This window comes from Rhinopithecus bieti, unplaced genomic scaffold, assembly GCF_001698545.2.
Source record: "Rhinopithecus bieti isolate Rb0 unplaced genomic scaffold, ASM169854v2 scaffold_662, whole genome shotgun sequence".
NCBI lineage: Eukaryota > Metazoa > Chordata > Mammalia > Primates > Cercopithecidae > Rhinopithecus > Rhinopithecus bieti.
The window spans coordinates 494,357-516,859 of NW_016803231.1; the positions used below are offsets into that span (position 1 = coordinate 494,357).

Here is a 22,503-nt window from a genome sequence, read left to right on the forward strand (position 1 = left end):
CCACGAGTCCATGACAGACTCCTCATGATATTCCTACCCTAGGCACACATAGGGAGACACTTGCTTTAGAGGGCCCCTGGGTTGTGGGCTCCTCCCTGCAATTGCTCTGCCTTCCAGCTCCCCAAGAAAGTCCATCTATGACATCTCGACTTCCTTGAGGCCCCACCAGCTCTCACTCTTCTTCAAGGAGGGTCTGGAGGGACGGCCTGGAGGCTGGGTCACCAACTTCCTCAGTGGATCAAGAGAAGACCCTGCAAGGAATTAATGTCTGTCCCAGCCTCAGCTTGCCTGGACCTGAGAGGCCTTTAAAAATCAGGACTTGCGGCCGGGCGCGGTGGCTCAAGCCTGTAATCCCAGCACTTCAGGAGGCCGAGACGGGCGGATCACAAGGTCAGGAGATCAAGACCATTCCTGGCTAACACGGTGAAACCCCGTCTCTACTAAAAAAATACAAAAAAAAAAAAAAAAAAAAACTAAGCCGGCGAGGTGGCGGGCGCTCGTAAGTCCCAGCTAATGTAGTCCCAGCTTACTCGGAGGAGGCTGAGGCAGAGAATGGCGTGAAACCCAGGATGCGGAGCTTGCAGTGAGCTGAAGAAACGGCCACTTGCACTCCAGCCTGGGCGACAGAGCGAGGACTCCATCTCAAAAAAAAAAAAAAAAAAAAAAAAAAAAAAAAAACAAATAAAAATCAGGACTTCTCGCCCTGTGCAGTGGCTAATGCCTGTAATTCCAGGACTCTGGAAGGCTGAGGCAGGTGGATTGCTTGAGCCCAGGAGTTCAAGACTAGCCTAGGCAACATGGCAAAACCCAATCTCTATGAGTAATACAAAAATTAGCTGGGGCGTGGTGGTGCACACCTGTGGTCCTAGCTACTTGGGAGGCTGAAGTGGGAGGATCACTTGAGCCCAGGAGGTCGAGGTTGCAGTGAGCTGTAATCACACCACTCCACTCCAGCCTAGGCAGTTGCTGCCCAGGCTAGAGTACAGGGGCGCAATCTCGGCTCACTGCAAGCTCCACCTCCCGGGTTCATGCCATTCTCCTGCCTCAGCCTCCCGAGTAGCTGGGACTACAGGGGCCCGCCACCATGCCTGGCTAATTTTTTGGATTTTTAGTAGAGACGGGGTTTCACTGCGTTAGCCAGGATGGTCTCAATCTCCTGACCTCGTGATCCACCCACCTCGTGCCTTGTGTGTCAGGCTGCAGAAATTTCATCCCAGGCCTCAGATAACTCCCAGTCCTCAAGGGAAGGAGCTTGTACTCAGGGTCTGGCCGTCTTTTTGTTTTGTTTTGTTTTGTTTTGTTTTGTTTTGTTTTGTTTGTTTTTTGAGACAAAGTCCTGCTCTGTTGTCCAGGCTAGAGTGCAATGGCACTGTGTCGGCTCACTGCAACCTCTATCTCCTAGGCTCAAGCAATTCTCCTGCCTCAGCCTCCCAAGTAGCTAGGATTACGGGCACCTGCCACCACACCCAGCTAATTTTTGTATTTTTAGTAGAGATGGGGTTTCATCATGTTGGCCAGGCTGGTCTCGAACTCCTGACCTCAGGTAATCCACCCGCCTCGGTTTCCCAAAGTGCTGGGATTACAAGCGTGAGCCACTGCATCCAGCAGTCTTGATTTGAGTCCTACCTCTGTGTAGGCTGAGAGTAAAATGTTAAATAATGAATGGTCCCAGAGAGCACCAGACTCCTCACACAGCCCAGCTCCCCAGGCCTGGGGTAGGGGGAGCATCTGACTCTACTTAGAGTCGTGTTTCTCCGCAACGTGGCTCTGTGCAACATGTCCACTGGCTGTGTTGGGCAGAGTAGAGCAATCTCCTAGGCTCCAACACAGAAGCCTTTACTTGGCAGGCACCATCTTTGTCTCTCACTCTGACCTTAGAGCCCAGTGGCCCGCTTTGATCCTACTACACTCATGGGTGGCCCTGGGGAGCCCCACAACTCTCTGAGCCTTGGTTCCTTGTCTGTGAACATTGTAGTAGTAAACCAACGTTAGAGGATTGAGAGTGGAGACGTGCAGGTTAATGGCCAAGCAAGGAAAAGGAGCCCCGCATGCCGTCCCCTGCAGGTGCGGAGTCCAACTAGCCCCCAGGCGCAGGAGGCCTCGGGCTCAGCTCCAAGGTCCTGAACCTGCTGAGGCTGGCAGAGGGGGCTAAAGGGCCTCCAGAGGCTGCAGGTGTCTCTCCCTGCCTTCAGGGAAGGGCATGGGCATAGGAGTGGGGCTCCCTTGAAGCTCTAGGGGCCCATCTCTGTCTCTTGAGCAAGTCCCAAGCCCAAGGGAGCCTGCCAGCCCTCACACCTACAGCAATTCACAGCCACAAAGCAGGACACCCCATATCAGCCCTATAAGGGCTTAGGAGTCCACATGTTCTCCCCAATTTACAGATGAAAAAATTGAGGCCAGAGAGTGGGAGCGACTAGTCTAGAGAAGTGTCCCAGCTAGGATCAAACCCAGTTCTTGTAAACACCCCTTCCCTGGGCTCCTCTCGGTTAACATGCATGAATCCTTTCGGCTGCCCTTCCAGGAGCCCAGTGAGTGTCAAGTGCCCTGCGTGAGGCTCCTGCAGGTGTTGTTCATTTAGTCCTCAGAGCCCCTGGAAGTGGATGATGCTCTCATCCCCATCTCACCGAGGAGGAATCTGGGCCCAGGAGGTTTGTGACTCGTGCAGACTGTGTGTAACTGGCCAGAACCAGAACCCAGTGCCTGAGCCCTGTCACACCTCACTGCCTGGACTCGCTGTGGGCCTGTGCTCCCCTGGGACATCCCTGGCAGGTGTAGGTGGTGTGGGAGGGCAATGCCTGGGGACGGGGGTGTGCAACAACAGTGCCTGGACCACTGGTACCCCTGGCTGGTCACTCACAGGCAGGAACCCATGCAGCAAGGAGCCCTGCTCTTCCTGTGAAGACAGCTGGACCCCTCCTGGCTGGTTATAGGGTCAGTGCCTCCTCCAGGGCTCAGGGTCTGGGGTGGCTCAGCTCCATCCTCCCCTACATCCGTCACTCCCAAGGGCCCACGGCCTCCCTTCCTCACTTGCCCTCACCGTCCGCCTCTGCCTCCTCCCTCATCCACTGCTGGATGCTAGTGAGCCCCCGACTGCCAAATCAGCTTGGCAAGGACTGTACAGAGCTGTGTGACCTGGACGAGTCACTGTTATCCTCAGTTCCTCACCTGCCTGAAAGATGGGACAGTAACAGCACAGTACTGACTTGACAGGGTTCCCTGAGGACTGGAGGGGATCATGCATGAGAGCCCCACCAGGCACCCCACCCACTCAATCCCTTCCCCTGAATCTGGAACCTGGTCCTGGTTCCTATGACCTCCTGGGAAGGTCCTGCCCCTTGCTGTGCGTGACTTGGCTCTCCTCAGTCTGGCCTCAGGCCACCTTTACAGACACCTGCTCCATCTCCCTGCACCTGTCTCTGTTACCTTGAAGCAGGCTTGCACAGGAACAGCACTAGCACTGGACTTCCAGGTAGCTGAGCCTGAGGGGTGTGTCTCCATCTACCTCTGGCCATCTTGTGTTTGCTCCTTGCCTCCTCTCTCACTTTTCTTTTTTCTTTTTCTTTTGAGACAGGGTCTTACTCTGTCACCCAGGCTGGAGTGCAACGGCATAATCTCGGCTCGTTGCAGCCTCTGCCTCCGAGGTTCAGGCGATTCTCCTGCCTCAGCCTCCAAGTAGCTGGGATTACTGGCGCATGCCACCACGCCCAGTTAATTTTGTATTTTTAGTAGAGACAGGGTTTCACCATGTTGACCAGGCTGGTCTCAAACTCCTGGGCTCAAGTGATCCACCCCCCTCAGCCTCCCAAAGTGCTGGGATTTCAGGTGTGAGCCATCATGTCCAGCCCTTTCTCACTTTTCTGCATGTTTTGGTTTCATGACACAGGAGAAAGAAGTGGGAATTGGGCTGGCCCCATGAGAGTACAGGAGGGGAAGCAGGCAGGGAACTGAGGTAGTGGGGCGCTTTCCTGCCTCGTCATTGAAAAGGCCTATTTAAAAGAACAAAACTTTCAAGCCAGACAGACCTTGGTCAAAAGCCAGATGCCCCACAACATTAGAGAGAGTCACCTCTCTTGTCATCACCTTCCTCATCTTCATGACAGACAGCTGCCTCGTGGTCAGTATTGCTGAGGGCAGGTGCCACACTCATGCGCAGTGTGTCCTTGTCCAGTGCCTGTGTTGTCCCCTCAGTGGGACCCCTGGGAGTCCCTGGAAGCTCAAAGGGCTCTGATGGGGCCCCTGTCAGCCATGGGCCTGTGGGCCTTCCAGCACAATGGAGCCCAGCCCAGGCATCTTCAGGGACGGCCAGCTGGGCTGCTCAGGTGAGGGACTCTGTAAGGCCCAGCAGAGGCTATCAGACTGGGACTCGGAGGAGAACCGTGGCACTCTGGAAACTCATTTCTAATCTCAAGGTCCTGTCAGCCCAGGTGAACACAGAGTTACTCATCTGACAACATTAATGCACATTTGTTGTCTAAAAACTGTCTGTCTTTGCCTTCTTGGCCCTCTCTGTTCAACACTTACCCTGGGCCATCTCAGACAGCTGTAAGTCATCCTCATCCCCTATTTATTTGCTTATCCATGGATCCCAGCAGTACTTGGGTCAGGGAACCCCTAGACAGTAAGTCTCTAGTTTCACATCTGAGGCTTGAGTCCTCTCTGTGGAACCAGACCTGCTTACAGACTGTAGTGATGGGCGCTCTCCACCTGTCAAAGCACCCCGCCCTCTTTCGATACCTGCAGCCACTCGGGCTCCTGGGAAGCCTTTCCTTGCATTGACCTGGAGTTGGCCTGCCTGTCTCTGCTCCCATGAGTCCTGGCATGGGCTGGGAAATGCCAGTCACTAGTGCTCCCTCTGCTCCTGATGGCCTCACAGAGATCTCCAGGTGAGACTGGAACCTCAGCAGTTCCCCACAGCTTTGGCTTGGAACCTTCCTTCCCTCCCTATCACCTCCTCCCAAATACTCTGGGTAAGCAACTGCCTTGTTTACTGAGGGCTCTGGCCATCCATCCACCCATCCACCCATCCATCCATCCACCCGTCCATCCATCCATCCACCCATCCACCCATCCATCCATCCACCCGTCCATCCATCCATCCACCCACCCATTTACCCATCCACTCATCCACCCACCCATCTACCCATCCACCCACCCACCCATCTACCCATCCACCCATCCACCCATTCACCCATCCACTCATCCACCCACCCATCTACCCATCCACCCATCCACTGACCCATCTACCCATCCATCCATCCATCCATCCATCCAAATTGTACCTGAGTGTTTGGTCCTTTGCCTGCCTCAATTTGCCAACCAGTAATGGTGGAGAGGAGTCCCATTGCGGGGTACTAACTGTAGGGCAGTGGAATGAGTCTGGTTGCTGCTCATTGACTTAGCGTCCCTGTGCCTCAGTTTCCATATCTATACAATGGGGATGATAATTCCTGCCTCAGAGGACTGTTGTAAGAAGTAGAGGGGACCAGTGTGTCTGGCTTCTTTAAAGGTGCTGGGTAATGGGTCATTGAATCTGCAAGCAAATGATCTGGTCCCCTCCATGGGGCACCTCAGGAAGCAGCAGTCATAAGGCCTTGTCCTCTCGAGGGCCTCACCGAGGCGCTTCTCCAGCCCGTCACTCAGTGTGTCTGTGAGCAGGGCAGTGTGTAGGCACCGGGTGCCAGGATCCAGTGGGGAACCTGAAAGACCCCCCTCTGCCTCCATGGAGCTCAGCCCTTCCTACCTCAGGTTCTCAGTCCACAGAAGACAAGCAAGAGGAAACTAGGTGCTAGCAAACCCACAGTGTCAGCCACACCAGCTGCAGAAGTCACTGCTGGTATGAGGGAGGAGAGCACCCCAGCACCATGCGGCTCCACAACTGCCATCCAAAACAGCCGGCCCTGACTCCCGAGGCTTCTGAGATGACAGGACAGGCAGGGAATTGACACTCCCTGTTCCATTTCTTCACCCACCAATAAAAGATAATCTTTTTAAAAGGTTTTTTTTAAAAAGGAAGAACCTATCAACCCAAAAGCGTGTCAGCCATTAGAAAGATTTTCAGCAAGAATAGGAAGCCTTTTACCAGCTGGTTTTTGAACTTGGTAGGGTGCAAGCAGAAAAAGTTTTCTTTCTTCTACCTTCCAGATCTGCTGCTAGGTCTTGCGTCCCCACCTGTGGGCCCATGCTGGAGCTTTCCTAGTCATCTTCAGGTGTAACCCAATCCAGTCCAACCTAGTATCACAATTTCACTCTGTCATTCAATGTAAAGCTCCCCAGTCCCCCGACTTTTATTGGAAGCCTCTGATGGGGAAAAGAGAACAGGGTCGGTTTCCTCCCTTGCCATGGGGTACCCACACTGCACTGCCAGCTGCCTCTGGGGTCTCCATGGGTGGGGTGGCGCACGGGGCCATGACTGTAAAGGGGAGAAATGTCTCATTGCCCTGGTATTCTTGTAACTGGTGACAGCGAATGCACACAGGTCAGCCCTTTCTCTCCCTGGCGCCTGGGCAGGTTTTTTGGCGACCCTGCCCCCCTTGGAGTCCCTAACCACTCCGTTCCCTACAGCCTTCCACTTCCAACCCCTCCCATTGCACCCAATAGTCTGCTCCACTCAGCTGCTCCTTAGGGTTCCTCTCTCCCTGTCAGGCTGTTCTCATGGACAGAATTACCAGGCAGCTCTTCCTGGCTACCTTCCACAGCCCCCACTTGGTTCCCAGGGAAGATTTCGGTGCCAATTCTTGGACGTAGCAGATGGGAACTGGGACCAAAACCCAGGAGTCCCCCTCCAAGGTTGGAGGCTTAGCTGTCCTCTGATAGATGCTGTATTCTGGAGTGCCAGGCAAGCGAGCGTTTGAAAAAGGCTCTGCTCCCCTTTAAACGGACCCTCTGGTGGAGGAAGGTGTGTAAGGCGAGAGGGGAGGTGAGGAGGTGACTCATTTCTTCCAGGCTGGCCCCTGCTGAGGGAAGGTGTTTCTGGTGGGGGAGGTGGCAGACAGGCGGGTAGGGCTCCGGGAGCTGCTGCTTGCTGAACTGCCACTGGGTGACAGGCCCTGAGTGTGGGGCTTTGCAGAGAGGCAAAGTAATGGGAAGTTAACAGCCAAGATCGTGGCTTGGGATATCTGGGTTATATCCCGGCTGCATCCTGCAGGTCCCTGGGCAGGCTGGGTAACCTCTCTGGGTTACCCTTTCCTCATCCATAAAATGGCAGTCATCATCCAGAGCCCAGTATCCGCCTTGTGGTGAGCCTTGATCTTGAGTCCACTGTTCTCACCTATGCACACCATTTCACTTGCTTCTCAGGACACCTCTATGTGGTGAGAACTATTAGGCCCATTTTCACACGGAAGGAAACAGGCTGAGAAGGGCCAGGGTCACGGGAGGTGTGAACCCACATCTAGTCGGTCAGACCCTTCCCAGCCTCTCAAACAGGCCCTAGAACCCTCTCTGAACTGTGGCCCATACTAACAGGACTGTGCCCTAGAGGGGTGGGCTGTCAGGGCCTGAAAAGGGGTTAGCCTCCTGCCCCCACTTCCCCAATGAGGAAACTGGGTCCTGAGAAGTGAAGTGGCTTGCTTCAGGCCCTGATGTCTGTGGTCTCGCCCCTGCAGCCACCAAGAGTGTTATGGGCATGAAAATGGGGAAGTGGTGGTAGGTACAGAGGGTGCTTCTCCACTCAACCGGTGGGGGTGTGGAGGGCCTGGCCAGCTCACAAGCCTGGGCCATGGCTCACACCAACACCCACCAAAGAATGAAGCCAGTGGGCTATCTCTGGACAGAACAGAGCACCCAGGCCTTGGCCGCACTGCCTCAAGGCAGAGGCAGGAATATGTTTCCTCCCAAGAGCCTCCTGCTGGAGTTCTGGGATACAGCCTGGAGCCGATGGCCACACACCATGGATGGCAAGGGCTGGGTCCCACATCTGGCTCAAGTGAGCCTCCCAGAGGGAGGGACTGTGCCCGCTCCCCACCTGGCACCCCTAGTCCAGGACAGGTTGTCCTGGGTGCCACAGGGCTGGGCCGTGACCCCTGGCTGTTCACTGGTTCTCCAGGGCTGCACTCCTCTGACCCAGCCTGGGCACTAGGCTACCCTCTGTGAATCCACAGTAACCAAATTATAGCCCGAAATACAGCTTTGATTTGAGGTGGAGATAATTTGAGTAATCATTTTCAAGAGTTATTTTTTCGAATCATGTTTGGACGTTCCAAAATAGAAAATGGTTCCTGGGCTGTCTACTAAATGGCTGATGTAGCTATATGGTTTTGGGGACAGGTTGACCTGGGTTCAGATCCCAAACTCTGCCCTTTGCCCATTGTGTGGCTTTGGGCAGTCTCTTTACCTGCTTGGGCCTCCTGTCTCCATCTTTGCCTCCCAGGATGTGTGTTATGGTCAGGAAGATAACGCTATGATACCCTGTGATACCCTTGGTGCAGTGTGTGCCAGGTGATTTCACAAAGGGCAGGGCCACAGGCAGCATTCAGATAATGGAGGTCGGACAGGAGGAGGGGAGAGGGAGGTAAGAGTGGGGGACAACTAGGGTAGGGCCCCTGGGGGTAATGCTGATGCTGGGCCTTGGGTGGCAGACCCACACGACTGATTAAGTTATAGGATGGTGGGTTCATTCATTTCCTAAACATATCCTGAGCCTGACTCTTCCAGCTCAGAGCACTGAGTCAGACCCATGCCCTTGAGGCAGGGGTGGGGGTGAAGGAGGAGGATGTGGGCTGGGGGAAGGGGTGCAGGGCTGGGAGCCATCGTGAGCAGCCCCTGGAGAGTCAGGCACTTCCTCGGAACCGCCCAGTCCTTGTGACAGTAGCTCACTCAGCCACAGCCCCTGCCAGCAGCCCAAAGCTCTGAGCGGGGGACTGGGAGGGATCCTGGAGCCTGCAGCCTCTGGGGGCTTGAGCACCGCAGTCGCAGCCTGCAGGGCCTCTTGCTGCTTTCTGACTCCTCCCGAATGGCCAACGTAGGTTCAACTTGGTTCTCTTTCCACTCTGGGGGCCTCCATAAGGACAAAAGAAGGGTTCCCTTGGCGTCAGGGCTGGGTGTGGGCTGGGCTCCAGGCGGCCACTCCAGAGGTATTAGGAAGAAATGACAGGTCCCCTGAGAGTCCAGATTCTCATCCTGACTCTGCAGCCTCAAGCAAGCCATTTCCCTCTCTGGCCTCAGTTTCCTGAGGAGTAAGGGGAGCCACACAAGGCGGCTCGCAGTTCTGGGGTGGGGGGATCTGTGGCATTCTGACCTGAATGCTGGTGTCCCTCCAGGCAGGGGCAGGAGGCTGAGGCCCCGGATTTGTTTTTCTTCCCAGCCGCGGGGGGCTCTGACCTGAGAGTCTGAAGCAAGGGCAGAGGCTCAGGGGTGGGAAGGGGAGGGCTGCTGGCTGCAAGCAGTTGCCCACCAAAAACCACAGAAATGGAAGCCTGGCCCAGGCTAGCCCAGTGATGCCAACCTGGACATGGGGGTGGAGGCCTGCCTCTGAGGCTGGGGGGACAGCTTCTGGCCTTACAGGCTAGACACCCTGCTTGTTGCTCTGTGGGACAGCTGAGCCTGGGCCAGATCCTCCTCGGGAATTTCTAGGGATGTTTATGGAGGGGGTAGGAGCTTGGGGTCCTAAGTGTCCTACAGGCCAGGAGAGTCCACCCTTCTGAGCTTGCTGAAGGTGGACTGCAGTTGGTGGGAAGGGTGGGGCGCTGTTGGGGCAATTTATGCCATTGCTACCCCTCCCTGCTGCTTCTGATTCTCCTTAGACCTTGGAGAATACCTTCTCCTTCCAGCACCTGAGTCAAATGCCTCTTCCTACAGAGAGCTCTCCTTGATTTTGACTCCATCCCTGCTCCCCTCACACCCCTAAGGTGGCGTTTGAGGGGAGACATGGGTCAGGGGAAGGAGCAGCAGGCTTTACCTGAGTCATGCTAAGTGTGTGCGACCCTGGAGTGTGTGTGACCTTGGAGACTGTAATGTGTGTGGTCAGGGGAGCTGCAACTTCTTGCTCGTCTCTGAGGCTTTAGGGGTCCTCAGGGATAGAAAGGAAGACAGACTAGGTGCAGAATGTCAGGCCTGCCTTTGTTCAGTTGGTGACAAAAATCCTGTCTCCCCAGCACCTCAGGGTCCCCTGGAGTAAGACTGCATGCAGGGCCCGGGAGAGCTTAGGGGGTTGTGGCGGGGACCCTGGCCCTGGGACCCATTCCCCAGGCCTGGGAGTGTCCTGGGAGACCTCTGTTCCTTCATAGTCCTTAAAGACTACCTCCCTCCCCCAACTTCTCACACCAGCTTCCCACACCAGCAGCTCAGACACACACCTGGAACCCACTGCACAGTGAGAAAGGAGAATTGGGTTGGCCAGAACGACAGCCAGGGCAAGCTGGGCAAGTGCCAGGCAGCAGAGGGTAGCTGTCCCTGGAGAGTTCTCTGAGGCTCCCCACCCCACCCCAGTCCAGAGGGGAATGTAGGGTGTGTCTGCGTGTGCTCTGGCCTTGACTGAAGTCACCCTCCATGCCCATCTCCCTGGATCTGCCTGAGGGGGGTTTCCTGAGCCCACAGAGAGCCCAATGTGGCATCTGGCACATGGCTGGTGCCCAAGAAACTGTAATTGCTGTGATGGTCATGGAGACTGCACAGTGCTGAGGCGAAGGGCAGGGACTCCAGCCAGACACCCTGGGGTTCAAGGCCAGGCCAGCCACTTTCTAGCTGGGCCACTCTGGATGCGATCATGTGTCATCCCCCTGCACCTTGGTTTCCCCACTTAGCTGAGATAGGGATATTGGAAGGGTGGCAACGTGAGTGAGTGAATTTCAGGGCTGACTGTCATCAGGGGGACTTAAGGGTGGCCCTTCCCATCTGCTATCTCATGCTGATGTATGTCCTGTCCTGTGAGCTCTGATGCCAGGCCCGGCACCTCCAGCCCTGTCAGCTGGGTGGGGTTCACTTATGTACCTATCACCTCTGCAGATGTGAGGGGACCTCCTGTGTGCCTGTGTAAAGCCCGGTCTAGAGTCCCAAGAGCTTGCCCTGAGTAGGGGAGATAGAGGCAGGAGAGAGGCTGTTCCTGGAGATGGTGGGAGGGTCCCCACAGGGCTGTGCTTGGTGTTGCCTGGTCGTGGCCCTCATGTGTCCTTCTGTCCTATGTCACAGTGCAGGGACTTCACAGCCCACACGGGCTACGAGGTGCTGCTGCAGCGGCTTCTGGATGGCAGGAAGATGTGCAAAGACATGGAGGAGCTACTGAGGCAGAGGTGAGCTGCTGGGCAGGCCACGGGGAGCACAGGGCAGCAGACAGGTGCCTTCCACTCAGCTCCTGGGGCAGTGGCCGAGGCCCCCATCCCAGCCAAGCCGTGTCAGAACATGTCCTGCTTTAAAAAAAAACTCTCCTGTGTTCCCTCAAACCTAGGCCTTCCCCAAAGGGGGCAAGTCACTGATGATCTTTCAAATGCCCTTTTATTTTTGCAGGGCCCAGGCGGAGGAGCGGTACGGGAAGGAGCTGGTGCAGATCGCACGGAAGGCAGGAGGCCAGACGGAGATCAAGTAAGAGCTCCTGGGCCCTGGGGCTCACTCCTCTCCTCTGCTGGCAGTTTCTGGGCCTTTAAATGAGGTTTAGGGCTTCCTGGCATGGGGGAGGCTGGGCAGAACCAGGGTAGGTCTGGATTGCTCATGAGGCGTCGGGACTCCTCCTTGGTGTCTGGTTATCGGGCATTCAGGGTGAGGCCAGGTTCTGTGCGGGAGGGAGGAAGCCCAAGAGTCTGAGTGCTGGAAAGGGTCTGGGCGGGGGAGACAGGAGGCCATCCATCCTCAGTCATTTGCAGTGCAGCCTGCACCAGCCTGGGTGGCCTCCACTGAAGTCCTGAGGGGCAGGTGACAGGCCTCTCCACTGGTAGCCCAAGCCCCCTGCAGCACTGGCTCAGCATGGGCTTCAAGGATGGAGATGTAGCCAGAGACAGGGGTCCAGGAGGGGACACACCTGGGTTCCGGTGCCAGCTCCTCATCCCCCAGCTGTCTGACCATGGGCTGGCTGCTGACACACTCCATGGCTCCATTTCCTCATCAGTGCTGGGATAGTAACGCAGCCCTCCTCAGAGGAAGAAGTGGGCTCAGGGGCTTAGCTGAGGCCTGGTTAGAGGGCAGGCCATCAGGGGAGTGGCTCTGATGAAGCAGGGGTCTCCAGCCCCGCAGGTCTCTGCATGCAGACCGCTGGGGTGGGAAGAAGCGTGAGGAGATGAGGCTGAGTTCAGGACAGAACCACCCTAACAGTGGAGAGGAGGGGCTGCTCTGGGGAAGGCCTAGACTGTCCCCCTGGGTGAGGACAGAGCCAGGTCGAGGGGAAGACAGACCACCGGCCTCCAAGTTCTTGAAAGGTCTCTGCAGAGTCCTCCTGCCGGGGGCCCTGAGACCTGGCCTTGCAGCTGTTGTGGAACCCCTTCCCCTCCTGCCTGCTCTCCCGAGACAGGAACTGAATGTGCCATACTCTGAAGGTCCCCCAAAGACACCAGGCACCCTGGCGGCTCCTGCTTCCAACCAGGAGCCAGAGATCACAGGAAAGCTTAGATGTGGCATGAGCCATGTGTGAGGCCAGAAAGTGTGCACACAGCCCTGGGAGGACAGAGGGCTCCAAGGAGTCCTTAGAGCTCTGGTCCCGGCACGGCTGATGTGAGCTGTGGGACTGTGGGCAAGTCGCCTAGCTTCTCCGAGTTTGTTTCTCATCTCCCACTCCAGTGAGCTGCTGTACAGATCCACAAGAACATGGTCTGAGGGCCTCCCAAGGGAAGGGCTGAGGGCCGGGTGCAGGCTGGGCACAGAGGAGGGCTCAGGACGTGGTGAGGAGCGAATGGGTGTATGCCTTTTGCAGGAAGCGTGCCCAGAGCTCTCAGCCAGGTGGGGAGCAGCTGTGGGGCCTGGCAGCACAACCAAGGGAGCCCCTCCTGGCCTCCTGACCTCCCGGCCTCCCGGCCTCCAGGCCAGCTGGAAGATAACTTTCCCAGAAAGAGAGGGTACCTCATGGGGAGAACTCAGAGACTCAGGAGAGGTGGAGACGGTGGCCCCGGCAAGGCACGATGGGAGCCAGGCTGGAGTGAGTCTGTGTGATGCAGGCTCAGGGGATTGTGAGTCACAGGGGATTTACAGCAGGGAAGGAGAAGCTATCCACAAAGAAAATACAATGGGGGTTGGGGGCAGGGTGGGCCGCGGGAAGGGGGAGGTACACAACATCTTGCTCCATTTGTAGAACTAGGAAGGGGCCAGGTGGAGGCGGCCCTGATTGTGCCGTGGTTATTCAAGGCCAAGTGGGACAGGGTCTGCCCTGACTTATCCCTTGTGTGGCCCTGGATGATGCTCCCTGTCTCTGAGTGCAGGGTCTGTACCTGTGGAAGGGGATGGTCACTTGGAGAGGTGTTCTGGGCAGTCACAAGGACAAGCAGAGAGTGCCAAGCCACAGGGGTTCACCGCACACAGTGGGGCTGTCCATAGTGTTGCTGTTGACCCATGTGGCATGAAGTAGTGTTGGTGAGGCCATGCAGTTGTTCCTTACAGTGTAGGCCAAGCATCCATCTTCCATCCATTTAGACACCAATTGAGGACCTACTATGTGTCATGCCCTGGATGGGTCAGGAGGATTCACTAATTTAAAATAAAATAAAATAAAATAGAGGGCTTTGCCATTCCTTAGCCAGAGTCCAGCACACTGAGGGTGACTTCCTTCTCCGTCCTAGTCCTTTGCATTAGGGTCCATTTATGCATCTTCTCCAGGAGATCTCCTCCAGGCCCATCTCCTCCAGGAAGCCCTCCCAGATATCCTGCCTTGCCTCACTGTCAGTCTTGGCTTAGACCCGGTTACCCCTACCCATGCCAACCTGAAGGGCTTTTGGTGGGGAAGTGTGAACAGGTGAACAGTGGCCGTGGACCTGTTTCCTCATCTTGGACTCCTTGGGGGTGGGGAGTGTTGGCCCTCAGGAAAGGTGGCCTGGCTCTTCAGCATGGGGGCTGGTGGCCCACCCTCCAGGGCCCATCCCTGAGTAGGGGAAGCCCCTGGCCTCCCTGAGGCCCACAGTTGTCCCCCAGGTCTGTGGGATGCTCATTCCCTGCCCCTTGCAGAACAGGCAGGGGGTTGGGGGATGGGAAGGCTAGGAACAGGGTGCAGAACGAGGACAAAAGTCAGGTGGTTAAGTGACCCTATAAATAGCCTAGTGAGCCCTGAGGGCAGAACTGGCCAGCTTCCCCAGCCCCACTGCCTGAAGGTGTTGCATTTCTGCACAGTCCCCTGACCTCAAACCAGCCAGGAGCCACCCTCAGGCCTGGAGGCTCAGGCCACTGAAATTAACAGGAGGTTACATCTTAAGTGATTTTTGACATGTACCTCCTTCACATGTTAACTCAGCGAACATCCATGGGGCAGTGGCAATGGAGGATGGACAAGTAAGACCCAGTCCCCAAACTCCAGCAATCCCCACCAGCGCTTTCAGTGCATTTTAAAGACAGCATTAGGGCCAGGCGCTATGCCTCACGCCTATAATCCCAGCAATTTGGGAGGCCGACCTGAAGTCAGGAGCTCAAGACCAGCCTGGCCAAACTGGTGAAACCCCGTCTCTATCAAAAATGTAAAAATTAGTTGGGTATGTTGACGCGAGCCTGCAGCCCCAGCTACCCGGGAGGCTGAAGCAGGAGAATCACTTGAACCCGGAAGATGGAGGTTGCAGCGAGCCCAGGTCACACCACTGCACTCCAACCTGGGCTGCAGAGTGAGACTCCATCTTAAAAGAAAAAGACAGTGTTAGTATTTGCAGGGGGCTTACCAATATTGCTGATGTCATATGTCTAGCCCTGCAGAGACTGCCTGACTCTCCTTTCCAGCCTCTGGGCCTTTGCTCCTGCTGTTGCCCTGTTGCTCCCCTGCCCGGTCCCACCCATCCCTCAAGGCCTGCCTGAAATGCCACCTCCCTCAGAAAGCTGTCACCTCCGCTCCCCTATTGCTCCTCCTGCATCAGGTAAGGTGCTGGGGGTGCTGCATGCCCCCAGAAGTTGCACAGGGCAGGGGTTTGGGAAACAAAGGAAAATCAAGGCAAGGCCAGCTTCCTGTAAGCCTTCTGTGGTCACCAGTGAGCAGGCACAGCCCCCAAGGGGTGCAGGTCTGAATCCTCACGTCCCTGCCTCACCCCCACTTGCCACAAACCAAAAATGCTGTGGTTTTCCTGTCAGAGAGATTTTAAAATTTTTTTTTCATGGTCTCTCTTCCTCTGAACTCAGAGAGAATGACGACATTGCTGAGGATATTGGCGGGAGACAGCCAGGCCCTGTTCCTGTCAGATGTCCCCTGATGCTGGCTCACTGTGGGCACAGCCTCAGCACAGGGAGGCGAGACGGCTACTCCTCTCAGCCGGTGGCCAGGCAGCAGGGACACAGTGGGGACAGAGCAGGAAACACACTGGAAATCTGGACTGTATATGAGCACAGAATTTCAGACTGAGCTTCCTGAGAGCCGAGTAAAAAAGGGCAATGGAATGAGTTACACATGAAGGCACTGGTGACAGATGGCAGGAGATAGAGGCCTGTGCAGGACCCTATCCTTGACATGCGATGGAGACGCAGTAGAGGCACTCAGGGAGATCTTGACAGTTTCCCTGCGCAGACAGCGGGGAGGAAGCGGGAATTTCATGGGGCAGAGAATGACTTTATGCGGCCCCCAGATCCTCCACAATATCAGAGCTCAAGGCTGTTCACTTTGGGAGTTCTGGGGCAAAGCTGGCTCCTCCTCTCATCCACAGAGCTGAGGCTGCCTCCTTGAAATTTTGTCTGGGGCCAAGAAAGGGAGGAGTGTTCTGGGCCTTGTTGTGTGAGCTGAACTAGGGTGGCCTGATGGTTCCAGCAATGGGGACAGGGTACCTGGGGCAGGAAGGCCTGCAGCCCAGGTGACAGCAAGAGGGGGCCTGGAGGGGCCAGAGCCTGCCTGCCCAGGTGCCCCAGACAGAGGCAGCACCAACATCTATACAGCCCCCAAGGCCTAGCCAGGTCATGGGGGCAAAAGTTCAAGGTGAGCACAGACCGTCACTGTCAAGACTGTCCCAGCGGTGGGACAGAGGCTGAATGTCCACCTGGCAGTGCTGTGCATTCAGGCAGGCTCCCAGCTTTCAGGTGGGGGCTGGGAAAAGGGCCAGCAGCTGCCAGAACCTGCAATTCCTTACAGCACCCTGCAGACTGAGACCATGGACCAGGGTGGCCCACAGGTGGGTTTGGGGTTGAGAAAGTCTAGATTATGAGCCTGGGGACAATGAGGAGGAGAGCCGGAGAGCCAGGCATTGCCCCTGTCCTCAAGGGCTCATGGTTCAACAAGGTGACAGACATCCACTGGGTCAGTCCAAAGTGACATCAGTGCTCAGAAAGGACAGGAGAGGGTGCCAGGCAAAGATGCTGCAATGGAGATGGGCACATGCAAAGGCCCTGAGGCAAGACAGAGCCTGGCACCTGGAAGGAACAGGGGGAGGGGCAGAGAGCAGGGCTGACAGGTGGGGGGTGGAAGTGGTAGGGCAGGGGCTGCAGCGGTGGTGGCAGCTAGCGTGGGACAGGCATGAGATTTAGGAGATGAAATAGAAGGTGGCGGCAAGGAAGGGAGAGGACAGAGCCCGGGGTGACTCCTGGATTTCTGGTGTGTATAACTGGTGGACAGCAGTGTCTTTGCTGAGAGGGGAGCCCTGGAAGAGGAGAGGTTTGCAGGACAGGTGCTGAGTCCAGTTTTGGACATGCTGAATTTGAGGTATCTGTCAGATGTGAGACCCAAAAGGTGAGGGCCGGGCAGTGGATGTGCAGGCCCTGAGCTCTGGGAGGGGTCTGGGCATGCTGCGGTCATGAAAGAGGTGCGGCTGGAGGGTGGTGTGCATGAGGGCTGGGTTGGGGGTGGGGGACCACGCTGTGACTGGAGGCCTCTAACTGAAAGAGGGGGACTGAGCTGAGAGGTGAACTGACAGGAAGCAGAGGGATTGGAGGTGTCATGCTGGTGAGGAGTCAGAGAAGAGTCCTGAGTCCCACAAGGGAAGGTGGGATCACCACACAGCCACCCCTCTCCTTCTTCCTCTCCCTGGGTTCTGCCTCTTACTGTAGGGTGGCCACGGGTGCAGCTTCTTCACTCCTGTGACCCTTGGCTTCTCATCTGTGAAATGGGATAAATAAAGGCACCTGTGCCGGCAGAGTTGCGAGGAGGTCTCGTCACTCAGGCCAGCAGTTCTGACGTCTGGATGGGCATCAACAGCCTTGGGGCCGGGCCCCAACCGGAAGCCTCAGCCTCAGGAGGTCGGGGAGGAGCCTGAGAATCTGTATTTCTAACAGGCTCTGCAGATGCTGATGCTGCTGGTCTGTGGACCTCACTTTGGGATCCACCAGTTTAGGGCGAGGGGCCTGGCCCCCACAGATCTCCCCCAGACCTGGATCCCCACGCTCCTGCCAGGCTGCTGTTCCTCCTTGGCCTCTGCTTCCCCAGGTGTCTACTGAGAGGAGAAGTCACCTGAGAAGCCTGCCTGGTGCGCTGCCAGCGCCACCCAGGGCTGTCCGGTGGGCGTCATGAGGTCATGTGGCCGCCAGGGGGCAGCCGAGCTGCTCCACAGAGAGGCTGCAGGGAGAGTCAGATAAAATACTGGATGCCCAGGTGAATGTAAATTTCAGATAAACAACAAATACTTTAAAAATAAAAGTACGTTTTAAATACTACAAGGAGCATACTATACTCAAAAAGTGCTCGTTCATCTGAGATTCACATTGCACTCGGTGTCCTGTCTTTATGTGTTCATTCTGGCAGCCCCCGCCCATCATTCCCTGCCTCCTATATGCGGTGCTGGGCCCTCCCCTCCCTCCCTCCCTGGCAGACAGTGCCCACCTCTCACCTCCTGCGCCCTGCCCTGCTGGCCTCTCCCACGGCCATCCAACCTCCTCCAAACATCCCCTGGGCCACCTACTGAGAGCCCATCTGAACACTGTCCCCACCCCTGCAGCCTCACCCTGGGGCCATTTGGTACTTGCAGAGGAGGAGAGAGTGCTGTGAGTGTGGGAGAGGAGTTCAGGGGAGGGAGGCAGGGTTCTGAAGACAATCCCCTCTTCTCTAAGAATGCAGCCAGGAGCACAGATGGGGGGGGCATCGGTCCCCTTCTGCCACATTGCAGGGGGTTGATCGCTTTAATTTGCAGAGAACTTTGCGTTCCGGAAATCAGTATGGGGCCCCAGTGGATGGTCACCATCTGGCTAAAGGGTCCCTTGGTTCTAGAGTGACCCAGGGTCTTCCCACCAAAATAAAAGTCCTCCCCCCCCCACCCCCAGCCGGGGACGGCCTGGACTTCAGGTTCCCGCTGTGCTCTCCTCCTCCTGACCTGGACCCGTCTGTTTTGCAGCTCCCTGAGGGCCTCCTTTGACTCCTTGAAACAGCGTAAGTCCCCCACCCTGGGGCAATGGGATCTTTTGGGGCTGGTGGAGGGTTTGGGGGGACAGAAGATGAGGTGTTGGGGCTGGGGCTGGGCTGGCCCAGACAGGGGCGAGTTGTGGGTGGCTGAGGCCCATCAGATCTGACACTGGGGACCAGTATCCATGCTCTGCCCCCAAGAAATGGAGAATGTGGGCAGCTCACACATCCAACTGGCCCTGACCCTGCGCGAGGAGCTGCGGAGTCTTGAGGAGTTCCGTGAGAGGCAGAAGGAGCAGAGGAAGAAGGTGAGGCAGGTGTAGGAGGCAGGGGAGCTGCTCCCCCATTGCCAGCCTCTCAGCTGCTGTAGGGGTGGGGGGCTGACCCTCCTGGTAGAGTCAGTAGAGGGTGGCAGGGGGTGGTGGTGGGACAGTACCCCAAGCTTTGGAGCTTGAGGGTAATCTGAAGTGGGTGGGGAGGGCAGAGGCCTGGCCACTGGCACCAAGGCCAACTGTCAGTCCCAGAGTCCCGTGGAGGGTCCTTTCCGCCGAGCTGCCTCACACCTAGGAGGATCCTACTACGGAAGACTCTAGAGGGTCTGTAGCAACTTGGTGGTGTCCAGAGGAGGCAGTCTAAGTTGTGGGGGTCACTGGAAACTGGTCTTGAGTCCAAGGATCGGGGCTGATTGTCCTGGAAAAAGGCAGACTTGCAGCCAGTCACCCCACAGGACTGCCAAGGCTGAGGGGTCAGACACAGACGGGTGGGAGAGTTGTGTGGCATTGCTTAGCATCCAAAGGTACTTCTCACCCATATGTAGGGCATGGCCATCCCGAGACAGAGTGACTGCATGAAAGTGAGGTCCCCACCATGGGAGCTGTGTAAGCAGAGGCTGGCAGATGCTTGTCAGGGAGGCTGCAGGGCTGGGGTTGGGGATGGGTTCCCTGGAGGGCAGGCAGGACGCAGGCTGGCCTAGAGGCTGGGCTTGGGCCTGTGAGGATGGGGGCTCAGCCTCTCAGGGCCTTAGTGATGAGGGTGGTGCCCTGCATAGGCTGGGAGGGCAGCACACAGACCTGCTTCTTGCTTGGGGAGGAAGGATCATTGGAAAGTGGCCAAAGAAATGAAAATGAAGACACAACTGAGCCTTCAAGGGGAGGAAGCTGTATCTGAGGCTGGGGCCAGGCTGGGCCTGGGTGTCCTGGCCATACCAATTCCCATCTCTGTGCCTCAGTTTCCCTCTCACAGGATGGGACACATATGTCTACCTCCCAAGTACTGAGAGCTCAGCCCAAGCCATGCTCCCCTCAGTCTCCATAGACAGGGCTTCAGCTCTGCTTAGCGGTTCTGCTGGCAGAAATGTTGCGTGGCTGCCTGCGCCACCTGCTCGTCTGCCAGCTGGGCTTTCAGGATTCTAAATGTGGGGTTCTGAGCAGACAGTGGGTCCCCACAAGCCAGCCCAGGCTTGAGGTGCTGCAGCAGACACCCTCTCTGAGTTGGGACCTGCCCACAGAGCCTGCAGAGAGCCTGCCAGGACGGAGGGACTCCAGCCCTGCTATTTTGAGCCATCCTGTGGCCAGAGGAGCTGCACGGGCTGCAAAGGCTGTTTTGGACAGAGCACTCCTTCCCCAAATGGCCAGGGCCCCGCAGGCAGAGTGCTGTCTTGTGGAGCGTGCCATGTGTGTCTGAGCCTCTGTGTGTGTGTGTGCCACAGAGCAAGGACACACGCTCACGCTCCCCTGCATATGCCTGTGAGCATGTGTCCTTGTCCAGCCCTGCTTGGGTGTTTTAGGGTGTGTGTGTGTGTGTGAGTGCCTGTGACTCGCTGATCTCCTAGTTGGCACAGAACCCCTCCCCTGAGACCCCAGGCACAAACTGGCCCAGTTCGCCTCCCACCTCATAACCCAGTCGCTGTCCTGCCTGTTTTGCCTTCTGTATCAGAACAGGAAGCCTGGGAGGTGAGGGGAGGCTTGGCCCCAGACCTTGGCACAGGGGTCCGGTAGCCACTGTGCCCGCATGTGGCCTGAGGTTGTGTGTGGGTGACTGTGGGAGTACTTGTGAGTGGCATCTGTGGGTGTGCACAGGGATGCCTGTGATCATGCGTGTGCACAGCTAGGGATGGGGCCAATGTACCTCCGAGTTAATGTGGAGCTCTGCATGTATGTGTGTGGCATAGTGTGCACACATGTGTGAGCAACTATGATGCCTGCAGAGGCTCTGGGATGCAGGATGAACGACTGTGTGTGCACATGTGTGGGGCTGGGAACTCCCCAGCTGGAGATGAAGCTCTGGCCAAGGTCTGCAGCGAGGACCTCAGGGCACACCCATGCCCTGGGCTTGTCTTCCATTGTGAGGGTCACTGCGAAGCAGCAGGCTCTGGGGGAGGGAGGGCAGCCTGTCACCCCCTCTCCAGAGCCAGGAGAGGTGCTGCGCCTCATCCCAGGGACACCCCGTCCTCTTGGCCTAGGGGAGCCTCCCGAGGCCGCGGCCCTCGGCTCAGAACCTCGTGTCCCCTGCAGTATGAGGCCGTCATGGACCGGGTCCAGAAGAGCAAGCTGTCACTCTACAAGAAGGCCATGGAGGTGAGCGCCAGGGCCTGGGGCCGCGGCCTTCCCTCGAGGAGCTGAGAAGGGCTCAGGGTGCGATCCTGGGCTGTGGCCCCAGGCAGGGCATTTGGAACAGGCTGGCCTCGGCGTTGGTCCTGCAGGGCGCACCAACCTACGGGGTGCTTGGGCCTGCGCTGGGCGCCATGGTCCCGTGGGGATGGGTCCGGGCCCTTCCCTTGGGGGCTCGTGAATGAAGGGCAGATGAAGTCGGCTGGGGACTCTAAGGGTGGAGTGAGGAGGGACTCCTGAGCTGGATCCTGCGAGACGCTGGGCAGGAAGGGAGAGGGGCTCCTAAGAGGGCGCGGCGTGGCGAGGGGCGTGGCGAGGGGCGTGCCCTCGCCGAGGAGCACCGCCCAGGAGGCGGGGCCCGGGACAGGCCGCGCTGTCCTCAGTGGGGAGGGCCTGGGAGCAGGACTGCCAGTACCCCCACGCCTTCTCAATCTCCTTCCGGACCCGCAGATCCCTGTCCCTGGTGAGGATGCCCCCACTCCACCCACAACCCTCGCCAGGGAAAAGGGAGGCTGGGCTCAGGGAGCCTCACTGCCGGGGGACACAGAGCAGGGCTGTGCAGCCCCCAAGTCACGCCCCTCCACCCTCCCAGTCCAAGAAGACTTACGAGCAGAAGTGCCGGGACGCGGACGACGCCGAGCAGGCCTTCGAGCGCATTAGCGCCAATGGCCACCAGAAGCAGGTGGAGAAGGTGCGCTGGGCTGCTGGGCGGTGTGGGTTGGCCAGGGCTGGGGGCAGTGGAGGAGGCACGGAAGGGGTGCCGTAGACACCCCCAGGCAAAGGTCTGCATGTGGGACACGCTAGCTGCTCAGCTCTCTCTGACCCCAGTCTCCTCATCTGTGAAATGGGTTTCCTATAGAGAGACCTCAGGGCATGGGCAGGCAGGTCAGCTGGATCCCCTTTGCCACCTCAGGTGGCACTCAGGGACCCATTCCTCAGAGCAGGCCCACTGAGGCCCACGGGGCGATGAGAGCAGACGCCAACCCTCACACAACCTCGGAGAAGGGCTCAATAGGCCCATGTCACAGAGAGGAAACTGAGGCTCACAGTAAGTGACTTGTCTAAGGTCTCAGAGCCAGGAAGCTGCAGAGAAGGGACCCCCAACTCAGGTGGTCTAGAGCCCATGCTCCTGAGGCTGTGACCCCTAGGCCAGAGTGGGGTTATCAGAACTCCCAGAGCCCAGGAAACACATCACCCATTGCACAGACAGGAAGCCTGAGGCCCAGAGAGGGAAATGGCCCAAGGATGAGCTGGGGGCAGTCAGTCAGGGGCCAGAGCCCAAGTCCCAGCCAGGGGGCTCAGCGGTAGTTGCATCTCTCCTGTGGGTTATGGTCCCACTCTTCACAGGCATCCTTCTGGGCTCAGTTCCTGTCTTCATTCCCTTTCCATGGAGCTAGCCTGTGGTCCGCTGTGAGGGGAGGTTGCTAGTGGATGATGGCATCTGCCCACAGTTGGCTCCTGAACTCCCCCGCAGGGTGGCCGGGGAAGGTGTGACACTCACTTCAGGGCTGCCCAGGTGGGCCCGGGCTCCTGGGGCAG

At 57.3% G+C, this 22,503-nt stretch overlaps 1 protein-coding gene across 3 annotated transcripts in view; it reads left to right on the plus strand.

Annotated features, from left to right (window-relative positions):
- PSTPIP1 (proline-serine-threonine phosphatase interacting protein 1) overlaps positions 1–22,503 on the plus strand; it is a 41,424-nt gene that overhangs the window by 10,988 nt on the left and 7,933 nt on the right. Inside the window, exons 1-7 of one of the 3 annotated variants that reach the window (XM_017870368.1) lie at positions 8,775–8,959; positions 11,125–11,225; positions 11,440–11,514; positions 18,348–18,382; positions 18,557–18,663; positions 20,869–20,931; positions 21,557–21,655. In XM_017870368.1, the coding sequence (XP_017725857.1) occupies positions 8,951–8,959; positions 11,125–11,225; positions 11,440–11,514; positions 18,348–18,382; positions 18,557–18,663; positions 20,869–20,931; positions 21,557–21,655 (489 nt within the window). In that variant the 5' untranslated portion in view covers positions 8,775–8,950. Of the gene's footprint in view, positions 1–8,774; positions 8,960–11,124; positions 11,226–11,439; positions 11,515–16,504; positions 17,612–18,347; positions 18,383–18,556; positions 18,664–20,868; positions 20,932–21,556; positions 21,656–22,503 lie in introns of those variants that run through there. The other 2 variants (XM_017870364.1, XM_017870373.1) reach the window with 2 other exon arrangements.